The sequence below is a fragment of the Pelodiscus sinensis genome, chromosome 17 (assembly GCF_052426305.1).
Source record: "Pelodiscus sinensis isolate ZL-2025 chromosome 17, ASM5242630v1, whole genome shotgun sequence".
Classification (NCBI taxonomy): Eukaryota; Metazoa; Chordata; order Testudines; family Trionychidae; genus Pelodiscus; species Pelodiscus sinensis.
In genome coordinates, this window is record NC_143068.1 from 24,088,335 (window position 1) to 24,100,418 (window position 12,084).

A 12,084-nucleotide genomic window follows, 5' to 3' on the forward strand; every position below is an offset into this window, starting at 1 on the left:
ACTGCCTAGAAGTGTTTTAAACCAGTATTTACAATGTACTTCCCTGGACAGGCATCTTTGGGACCGTCAAGTCCAGAACCAGGGACATTTGCCAGACCAAGGGAAGTTAATGCTAGCCCTCTGATGCCACTAGGTGCCCAGCTCCACTTCAGCAGCAGCAGAAGGGCTGGCACTGACCAAACAGGGCCTGAACGTGGCACTCAGGAGAAGAAGCAAGGTGGCTGAGGAGCCCTGCTGTCAGGCATCATGAGAACAATCCCTCAGCTGGTACTGGGACTGCAGCCTGGGGCACACCCAGCCCTCTGCAGCCATCCTTCCTCCTCTTCAGAGCATCCCATGCCAGTTCCTCCACCCCTCGCACTCTGTTCTATCAATGCTGGTTCTCTGGTGCCACTGAGTGTGCCCCCCCCATTGATCAACTGGGAAGGTGGGCACTTGGGGGAAAGAGGTAGGGTGACTGCAGAGTTACAGGAGTGCAGCCCCATGGGAGTGCACTGAGCCCTGCAGCAGCTAAGCTGCTTTCATGGCCCCCTCCAACAGCTGTGGGGCTCTGCTTCTGATCCCCAGCCTCAGAGTTACACAGATACCCTGCCTCTCCTTTTTCCCCCTTGCTGAGCTTTGCTCATACCAGAAGCTCTGGGAGGGAAAAGACAGTCTTTACCTGGTGAATGCTCTAAATATACACATAGGGATGCGAGACCATAGTAGCCCTGAACATAGAGATCAAACCTATACACAAAAATAATTCTTAAGGGAGAAAGTGTTTTCTCCCAAAATAGGATTTGGCAAACTACAGGTAGTATGGTTAAGACTTCAGTTTAAGTATTACAACATGAAAAACTAATGTAACAATTTTAAGAGCTGTTATTATTGTACCTGTGCTCAGCTAGTTTAGACTTCACAAATTAAGTGATTATTTCATTATAAAAGCTCAATGAACAAACCACTGAAGACTTCTCTCTACTAGAATTTATTGAGACAAACATGATTGTACAAGTGTTTGTCCCCGGATTCCAGAGTCTTGGCATTCCTCATACTTGGCTTCTCTTGGAGCAACTTGTATTTGAATCCTGTCCAGACATTCTACATCAGTTAAACCTAGAGAAGACATACTTGTAGAGTCTTGTCTTCACAAGGAAGAGAGATTTCTTACCACATAGCAACTAAGATATTAAAAGTCTTAGTTAAGATAAAAGTTTGTAATTTCAATGTGTTGGCAGATAACCCATAGGCTTCAACAGCTGACCTGAGGAACACATTAAGAATGTTAAGAGATGGGTAACTGACTAATCGACTACATGATTAGTCAATAAGGCAAGGTGTTGTGTCCTGGTTTGCGCTGGTCCAGGAGTTACCCCCGCTGTGGCTCTGCAGTTTTAATGTAGTAGGAGTTGGGCATGCAGGCAGCCTGGCTCCTACTATATTTAAACTGCAGAGGCACAATGGGAGTAGCTCCCAGATGGAGCCAGACTTGCTCAGTCCCAGTTCACACCAGATCCAGCCGTCTGTCCGCAGCCAGCTTGGGCTGCTGCGAACAGCGGCGGCTGCTAGAGCAGCCTCTGCCCCGTCAGCCTAGTCCTGCCGTGGGCAAAGGCTGCTTTGTGGTAGCCTCCCCTACCCCTCCGCAGCAAAGGGGGGGGGGGCCAGGCAGCACAGCAGAGATGGTGCTTCTGGGAACCAGTCTGCAAGCCAGCTCCCCCCAGCACTGGCTCCTGTCCCTCTCTCCCCTGCCCTCCCCCCCTTATTGCTGCCTCAGATACAGAGGCAGCGGGGAGAAAAGGGAGTAGTCTTTTCAACTACTTAATAAATTTCAGCTTATTGGGTCATTGACTACATCCTTAGAAAATACTATAATAAGATGGCCACCCAGGGTGCCCTCTGCAGCTTAACGTATGCCTATTAGTTTCCCTTTGGTGTAGCCAAGAGCGCACGTGCACGCACTCTCTGTTCAAGTCGAAGATCCATTTATGGGCAGGACTTATTCATGCAGTAATCCTTAAACCCCAATGATCAAACCCAGTTGAATTTCTACAACAAAAACTTTAAGACTGCAATTTTCCATGTCCCTCTCCCAAGGGATCGCTTCCAGGACACCCACCCATGAGCCCACCAGCATTTGGTTCTCTGTTCCTTTCTGTGCTTATTCCAGGATTCCTGGCTTTCCAGGCCATTTGAGTAACCAGCCTCAACCTCCCAAAACTAGCAAAAATTTAAACATTTAAGGGTAACAATAAGTTTTTGGAAATGGTGGCTTTATGTAAACTTTCAGGTTCAACATGTGAATGTTACATTATGATGTTCATGTCCATTTACTTGGGTAATGGGAAATTATGAAAGCTTCTACAGTTACAGTAAACTTCCGACAGTCTGGCATATTTGATAATCCGGCACCCCCTGGATCCTAAAGGTGCCGGATTATCGGAAGGAGGGGGCTACGAGGGGTCTAGTGTGGTGTGGGGGGATGCCACCCCACATCCCTTATAGCCCCCCCTTCCGACAGTCCAGCTCTGCCCCAGGCATCCCCGATTCAGCTACTGTTGGTCAGTTTCAGCAGCAGCTGAATTGGGACGCCTGGGACAGAGCAGCTGGGGTGCTGCCGGGTTGGTCCTGCAGCACCAAGGGGCAGCGCTACGGGACCTACTGGCAGCACTCCAGCTGCTCTGCCCCTGGCTTCCCCGATTCAGCTGCTGGTCAGTTTCAGCAGTGGCTGAATCGGGGAAGCCGGGGGCAGAGCAGCTCCAATGGTCCGGCTGCCCGGAGCCACTTCCAGGTTCCTGATCGTGCCGGACCATCAGGGGTGCCGGACCATTGGAGTTTTACTGTATATTGCTATTCAAGAGTTGCTTCATTAGGGTAAGGACTTTACTACGTATATAAACTGCATAGGCTCAACTAAGACAGGGATGGGGAAACTAAGGCCTGTTATTGGCCTTGATTTGGCCCACAAGGCTTTGGGGTCCCTGGCTCCTGCAGCAGGGAGCCCACATTTGTGTGGCCTGGACCAAAGCAAGCCATGGGCTCTGCTAGACTGGCCGAGGGCAATGGCTCTGTGCGCAGTCAAGGGAAACTGTCTCTGCACTCGCTTGCAAGATCCATGCCTGTCGCACCCATTAGCCATGAATAACGGCCAATGGGAATGGTGGGTGTGGTGCCAGCAGGCACAGGGGGGTGTGGAGCCACCTGTGCACACACCTCCTCCCACAAGAGCTGTGAAAGTCCCTTGTCCCCTCCCACCAAAACCCTCACCCTCAGCTTGCTCCTGCACTCTAGGTCCTGCCCAGACCCTACCCCCAGCAGACCGCTCAAACACACTGAACCTGAATCTTTTATTTTTGGCCCCACCCTAGAGCCTGGAAGGCCTCACAAAATCTATTAACTCTGGGGTGAAGCTGAGCCTCAGTGCTTCCTCCCCAGCCCCACTCCCTGATACCCCATGGGGCTGGAGCTCAAGGGGAGTGAAGAGTGTCTATTTCTTCTTCTCAGTTGGGAACCATATCTGTGAAGGTTCCCCCACACACACCTTCTCACATGGGGGCAGTTCAGTAAGGTTTTTATTATGTTTGTTTTGGAGTTCTCACTTGTATGCTGCTGTTTTTTGGTAAGTCAGTGACTACCAACCCAAAAAAAAAAAGTTCCCCACTCCTGAACTAAGGAGTTATTTCAAAACCAATTTAGTTGAACTATTGAAGGTGATCATGTAGACTATTTTCAGTTTAAGATTGAAGTTAGGAAAACATATTTAAACTAAGCACTAATAATCATTTAAGAGGGGTTTACACCAGTTTAAATTTAATTTTGAACTTAAAAATAATACAACTTGTGTTTAATCAAGTACTAAAAGAAGGATGTATGAGAACACACATGTCTTCTATTATCCTTTATTCAGTGAAATGCTATCAGCAAAGACTAGGCACTTGAATGAACCTTGGTAGTCACTTCATATAATTACTCTATGTGGGGCTGTCACCGTGGGAATACAATGGGACTGGTTAACTCAGAGCATTAGGTGCTCTAGAAAAGAACATGAAAACAACATTAAGTGAGACACAGAGGCTTCTCACAGCTTGTAGTGCAGGGATGGGCAAAATAAGAGGGCTGGATCTGGCCCTGTAAGACATTTGATTGGGTCTGCATCCACCCTGTCTTCCCTACCTGCCCACCCCGGTCAATCGAGACCTGAAAACAGGGGAGTGTGTCAAGACCCCTCTCCTTCTCCCTCCCATTTCTACCCCCCCCCCCCCCCCGGGTGCACAGCACCAGAGGGAACTGCCAACTGTTCAAAACAGCTTGTGGTTCCCCCTAGGTGCCACGTGCCCCTGGAAGGGTAGGGGGGTGGCGAGATACTTTGTGTGCTCCCCCAGCCAATCAAGGCCTAGGAATGGGGGGAGGAGCACATGAAGTCTCCTCCCACCTCACCAGGGGCTCACTGCACCTAAAGGGAACAGTCCCTTTTCCACCCAAGGCCCTGACCCTTCAGGGGGCAGCCTGTGACGACTACCAACATTTGTGAAGTAGCCCCCCTGCAAAAATTATTCCCACCCCTGTTGTAGTGGGTTTGGCTGAACCCTTTCCTTTGATGCCTGGAGAGACCATTTAAGTGGTCTCATATTAAGACTTAACAGAAGAGTCACTTGGGCAAAAGATAAATATTCTTCACCAGACTTCTTCCCTTCATAGGGACAACTTTCCAACATGGTGGTTGGACAGATCCCTGCCTCGGTTTATGAAGCATCATGTGAATTTTCATTGCTCTATTACATTCCCTCTTCAAAACCAACATTAAGAATATCTGATTGCTCATTTACATAATTTCTAAAGCTACTATTAATGTCACTACACAAATACACTAACTCCAGTGCAAGTATTTCATAGACAGAACTTTACCTGCTTTGTACTCAGTGTAGCTTTCTGAACTTATCTTCTCAAAATCTCTCATGAGTGCTGAAAAACAAAAAGACAACCTTTAGTATTTCTAGGGTAGACAAAAGTCATATTTTGAAAGACTATCAAGCATGCCAGAGATTTAGTCTGTTCCAGAATATATTTTAAAAATAGGATATTAGGAATTCATTTGTAAGTCACAAAAAGGTTAACTTTTACTAAAAAGTATTTTATGCAGAACTGTTGAAAAAATTCAGTTTGATATTTTTCAAATAGTCTGATTTCTTACATGTTCTGCACAGTTCTAGTAACTAGATATAGAACTGAAGCAAAAGTCAAAGAGGAATTTTCAAATAAATGGAATTATTTTTCAGTAAAACTCTTGCAGTTCTTAACTTGGATATACTGCTTACCATTTTAGAATTCATAAAACTGAAGAAAAATAGTTTAAGGATATTAATACCACAAGATAGAGAGATCTAAATAGGTTTTACCTGATAAGAGGTTAGAATCTTCAGTATTATACACCATAAGTCAATGAGCCTTGATCATGGCCTGGAGACACATGCTACAGAAGCAGGTGAATCCACTCTATTTTTGGCGTATGAGTCTGTTCTAGAGACGGTCAGACCTTTTGTAGCCTAACCAAACAATTTGTCTTATTTTGGCCTATTAATATGATATTTGCTTTAGTTTAATATTTTGTGTGTTATCCTTACATCTCTTTAATATAGATTTGAAATATGCTGGTAACACAAGGGGCCTTCAGAATCCAGGTTCTGTAAGATGGCGGATGGTAATAAGATATAAGTGGGGAAATATATGCTTTGTGTTTGTAATTTTCCATAAAGGGGTGAAGCAAGAGTATGCAGTCAGGGCAAGTTTATTTTTTGAGCCTTACCCGGAATTTATAGTATAAATCTGCTAACATGACAGTGATGGATGTTCTAATCTTTGTGCAATCGCAAGCAGATGGAGTTTTTAGATGGCAGTTTCCATACAGCTTCCCGCACTTTTTATGTGGTATAGGGATAGCATCCAAAAAGTCATCAGGCACCCATAATGAATATTCATAAGATACCCAAAGATTTCTTCCAATCAAAGGTGGTACCCTCAGAAATCTTGGGTGTTAGGCCTAGTTATGGAAAAGGGGTGGTATATCTAGAATGCTCTGGCACCCAAAAGGGGTATTTAGGTCTAGTGATTTGGGAGATCGGGACTGCAATCGGACGCATAGTGGAGAGAGAGCAGTCCGTCCTGGGGCACGTGAGTATAAGGTCAGAGAAAGCTTAGGATTTTTCTCTATTCCTCTCTTTTATAACGGCTTCTTTTTTCTTTTCTTGCTTAAGTCTGCTTTTAGGAAACCTCCTAACACTTGCTCCCAGGTCTTCCAGGGGAAGGGAAGTCACCCTTCTCCATCCAACCTTGGAATCCTTGTGTGGGTAGGAATAATTAGTAGTAGTACACTTGAATAAGTTTGGAGTTAATTGTGTTAATGACATCTTGGGAAGGAATTCAGGTGATTTGTGTTCTTACTGTAGTTTTTGCTGTAGTGATCATAATCATTACTCCATTAGCAATAAAACTGTTTTCCATTTCATTTTCTGAGTTAAGGTGTGGTTGTTGTCAGTCACCTGTGGTTGTTGTCAGTCACCTGTTGACCCTCAAGAGAGGGAGCCTTATGGTTACACTGAATTGTGATCTGGGATAAAGGACAAACTGAGATTTATTCTGATCAGATTGGCAAGCCTTACCTATCCAAATTTTACAAAACTCCTTCCCAGGCTACACTTTATTGTTTTTAATCAATAGTAGAACATTTGCCTCTTTCCAGTAATCCACTCTTATGCAGTTCATATCTGCCTTTTAATACTGAATGAGCTCCGTGTTGTCAACTACTCCATCTCCCCTCCCCCTTCACAGTTACAGTATGAACTTATGCAGCTGGCCAAATATTCGATCTAGCATGTTAGACTTACAACTTCCACAGGTGAATCATGGACTGACCATGATCTCCTGCATTGTGCAGCTGGGGTAAGTGACCAGCTTTGAAAGCTTGTTCTTTCAGGCCAATGGAAGCAAACTGTTTTGTTCTGACAGACTATTCCTGACTGGATGGATTACAAGAAGTTTATGGATAGAAATGTAGCCGTGTTAGTCTGGTGTAGCTGAAGCAAAATATAGGGCTATGTAGTCCTGTATTTTGCTTCAAGAAGTTTATGCACCATCCACAAGGTAGCCCTTAAGCATCATCTTCTCTGGTTTTGTTCTCATAATGTACCTTCAGATGTAAATCACCTGCAAGAGTTAAACAAGAGGGTACACAAGAGTCACTAGCAGAAATCTTGGGCTGAAACAGAACAATTGGGGTGCATCTACACAGCACCCTTACCTCCAAATAAGCTACGCAATTTCTGCTACGCAAATTGAGTAGCTTATTTCAGCATTTTGCGCCGTCTACACAGAGCCAAATTTCAAAATAAAGTGCTATTCTGACAAGTCCCTTAACCCTTGTGGAATGCAGGTTACAGAGAAGCCGGAAGAGCGTGCCCATTATTTCAAAATATATATTTTGAAATAACAGGCTCTTTTAAAAACTATTATAGGTCAACAACAACTTCTTCTCAACGCACAGTTGTGATCCAGTAAATGAAACAAGCTATTTGGTTAGTCAAGAAATGATACAAGACAACATTTTAATATTCTCTCAATGTTGTGGCCTGATCTAAAAAACTGTGTGTAGTAATGCTCATCCCATTTCAGAAAGAATATATCAGAATTTAAGATGAGATAAAGAGAACAAGTTCTAATAGTCTCATAACAGCGAGAAAAAAGTAAATTTAGTAAAAATTGAAAAGGAAATACACATTGTATGGGAAAAGTAATTAATCTGCAGAAATTACTGAGGCAAGAACTTTATATTCAAAAAGGAACTGAACACTTATAACTCTGTACGTTGATATTACCTCTAATGACAAACTGTAAAATTTAATCTCTACTACTAATGTCTATTAGAAGAAATCTGGATGAGGCCCAATATGGCATCCTCTGAAGCCTCTTGAGCTTCTGATAAACCTTTAGTCTGATCCAGCATGGAAACTCCTTTTCTTACACAAATGTTGGTCAGCAGATTTGCTCTGGGTTAGTCAGATTAACCCCACTGTAAGGATGGTTAAATCAGATCAATTGCTGAGCAAAGTAGTTGGAGTCCCTCCTATTCACGGGAAATTTATTTTGCAGATAGAACTGACAGCTGTACCCAGTCGGATCTGCATCCACAGATGCAGAGCAAGTGTACATAGAAAGGCATACTGTATCTTCTCTAAGTTTCAGTTGGTGTCAGTCTGAAAAAGAATTTAGGTCAGAAGCATAGTTTGTATCATGATGTCCTTCGAAGCTAATAGTGCCTGGGGATCTCTTTTTGCTGCAGATTACTTAACACCTCTCAGAGGGCTAACAGTCTATAATTTTGAAAAATGCCCTAAGACACTCTGGAAAAAAAATAGTTGTTTGCTAGAGCTTCTTGGGAGGTTGAGATTGACTGACTGTGCTTCTGTAGTTCTCCTCCCCATCCCATAGTTTTACTTTTTAGATGGCTCATTTTGCTCAGTGCTATTTCTGTATGAATTGTGAGTTTAAGAGCTGCTAGAACACTTAATTCATGTTCCGTTTACTTATATATAAATTAAGGATAATGTGATGTTTAACCAATCAAAATGACTGGCTAGTAAGGGAAGTTTTTCAGCTGAAGATATGAAAGGTGAAGAAAAGCCCTAAAGACATCCAGTGCCGCTACGTAGGCCAGGCACGTGAAACTGGCATTTGGGGGGCCGCATGCAGCCCAATCTAATTTTTTTGCGTCCCGCCAAAACAGTTTTATAAAAGAATGAAAAGCGGCCTGCTGGCCGCTTGGAGCACATGGCCGGGTGCCTGCTCACAGATGGCTGGAACACTGTGCCGCAGCAACTGCTCACAGCGGGCCGGGCTGCTCTACACACGCGCTCACTGCCAACTGGGCTCTCCAGCAGGTGCTCACAGCTGGCCAGGCCGCTCTGCACACGTACTCATGGCTGGCTGGGTGCTCTGTGAGGTGTGCTTCAGCAGGCACTCACAGCTGGCCGCCCCGCTCATGCTGCCCCAGCACCTCAGGTGGCAACGTCAACTCCGAGACCCAGGTATTAGGTTGGGGGAGAGGGAGCTGGGAGTGCCTGGCTCTGGGGGAGGCATTAGGTGGGGGGGGGGGCTGGCTCTGGGGGAGGGAGAAGGCATTAGGATGGGGGGGGTGCTAGGAGTGCCTGGCTCTGGGGCAGGGGAGAGGCATTAGGTTGGGGGACGGGGGGCTGGCTGTGGGGGAGTGGAGGGAGATTGGGTTAGAACGCGGGTATGGGAGTCCCTGGCTCTGGGGGAGAGGAAGGGGTTATTTTGTTGATATTTTGTTTTTTTATTTATGTATTCCCAAATAAAATCACAAAATGTATATTAATTTTATGTCAATAAATGTCAATTTTTTGCAATTGCATGAATAATTGTATCTTTATGCAAAATCTCAAACTTACAAAGTATCTGAAATCTTCACAGAAGTCTACTTTGTTTGATTAATCATGGTCTCTACTTGTTTTTATTTCAACAAAATAAGTTACATATACAAAATTTTAGAGTATCTTAAATTAATATTTTAATTAAAAATATACAATTAATTTAACATTTAATATGAGCAAATAATTTTACACAAATTATTGCATTATAATAAAATACCTAAAAATCTATAATAATAAATAAGTTAACATTATATTTAATTGGGTTAACCTAATCTTTTTATATAAAGTAACTAGTTTTTATTCTCCTCTTGACTATATTACACAATTGCCACAGTTAGCAGTTCTAAATTAAGTGATGAAGGATTTTACATTATACATTCCAGATTGAAAGTTTACTTTTGGAGTACAAGAGGGATGGTAACCACAAACATCAACATTTACACACTACACAGGTCCAATATAATTACACAAACCCATAGTATTAGATCACCTATTAATTATAAACATTGTTAAATAGAAATTTAGTGTTAACTAGGAAGTGTAAATGTGTTTATGCTTTGCTCCCCTGTAAAATTCTGGCCAATCATTTCATCACCGAGAAGTTTGAAATTCTACTCAGAGTGGAACTGACAACAGAAATACCACCAGCATTATCATATCTGCATGTTATTAAAAGAAATAGTGGAAAACTTCACCCACTGACATCCAGAACATCTGTAGTTCCTTTTCCTATCTCTCTTCCCATGAAGGCGTTATAAGGCCATGACCTCAAAGTGTATTTTTTATGAGTCTTAGAAAATTTCCACTGCTTTAGACAGATCTATAAAAAATTTCCCAAACACAAAAGCCCAACCAGCTGAAGAGTTCTGACTTTATAGAACCCATAATGTAAACAAGTTTTGTTGAGATAAAAGTATCACCAATAGCAATAAAAACACAGAGAATATGAACCAGAATGAGTAGTGTTACAGACATTTTGAAATATACCACATTGGGAGGGAATATAGTAGTTAGGGATTTGAAGTCCAGATAAGTACAGTATATTTAACGGATTTCCAAATGGTTTCCAGCCCAGCTATACATGTGATAATAGAACCCTTGGAAGTGCACCACATTAGTACAGCTATGTACAGAAAAACAAATCCTGAATAAAGCAAACCACTCAACATAATGAAGTCTTCTAGTTCAGCCCTGAATATTCTTCTTTAATAAATAAGGGCATACTCGTTATATTTAGGGAAGATAAGCAAGAGGGTAACTGTATGTAAAGATCTGCTTTGGACTGCATTTCCCTTAGTTTGGAGCCATACTTTACTAAGACGACCCAGTCGAACAAATATAACATTAGACCAAATAAAAAAATAAAAATAAAATTCTTAATTATGTTCTTAAGACTGAAATTCCAGATGAAGGGTTTTAAACAAGCCTTAACATAAATAGCTGTATGTCACTGATTTACAAATGAAGAAAGCAGTATATCAATAGATGACAACATGTATTATTTAGATGCTAGTATTTCACCTCAGGAAAAAAAAACCTCTCGAATATATAATGCAGAAGGCTACTGAGTAACAAAATGGTGAGAAATCATCCTGGAGAATCTGGTTCCTTCAGAATTATTCCCTCCAGGCACTGAACTCAAAACAAAAGTGCTAGTGTACTCTAAATCAAGCAAGAGCCAGCGCAGCAGAGACTGGGGACGAAGAGGCCAAGTGAAAAGTGAGAAACAACCCCAGGTAAAAAAACCATTTGATCATTGTTTGATGCAGAGTCCCTTGTCAACATTTTGAACTCTTAAAGAGCTATTTGAGGTAAGTGACCACAGCATAGCTTGGGCACAGTTTTGGAGTGATGAGAAATGAGGAGTCCAACCCTGTGCACTTAAGCAGGGCCAAGTACACCTAGATCAACCCTGACAACTTTATCTACTTTATCTTTCTTTGGAAAATTGACAGCTCAGGTGTGTAGTGCGATTAATTTGTCCTCTGCTAATGACACTTAACTCCCAGGAAAGAAAAATACTTTTAAACTATTAACAACAACTACAAAGGGAAGTTTCCAAATACTGAAAAGGGCACAACACTTTCATGTTATCTAATTTAAGATTACTATGTCTACAGTTAGGTTATTTATTAAAAATGCAGCATCATTACTTTATGGTGTACAATTTTAATCTTTTCAGTATTCATATTATACTCTTCCTGAAATTGCCTTTCTGCAATCGCTAAATAAACCATGTCAACATTAAATATTCTCAAATCCTTGCCAACTCAATGGTTTAGAGAAATACAGCATTGTATGACCAGTCCTGGATATCATAGAAATTAAACTTTGTATGACACACTTCTATCAAGTTATTTCACAAGTCATCTTGCCACCAAGCTTTTCAAGTTGAATCCACACTGGAAGCTGCACTTTACACGCTATCTAACATGCCTGAAGTCAATTGAATAGTCATGTAACCACATGAAATTTTAGTGGTTACACAATTATTTGATAGTCCCCAGGGACGGGCCAGCAGCAATAGCAGACCAGCAGCCACTGCGCTCCCTGCCCCTCTCCTAGAGAGTTCCTGCCACCCTGAGGAGCAGCCTCTATCCATGGCGAGCCCGGGCCACTGTGACCAGCATGCTGCTGCCTCAAAGGGAGGGGAAGTGGGCAGGTG

The 12,084-nt window shown here is 42.7% G+C and overlaps 1 protein-coding gene across 7 annotated transcripts in view; it reads right to left on the minus strand.

Moving 5' to 3' along the window:
• Positions 1 to 12,084, minus strand: part of NCOA3 (nuclear receptor coactivator 3) — a 191,549-nt gene that overhangs the window by 168,616 nt on the left and 10,849 nt on the right. For all 7 annotated transcript variants that reach the window (XM_089769690.1, XM_089769688.1, XM_075901554.2 and 4 more), the window contains exon 2: positions 4,885 to 4,941. In XM_089769690.1, coding sequence (XP_089625816.1) covers positions 4,885 to 4,936 — 52 coding nt within the window. In that variant the 5' untranslated portion in view covers positions 4,937 to 4,941. The remainder of the gene's footprint in view (positions 1 to 4,884; positions 4,942 to 12,084) is intronic.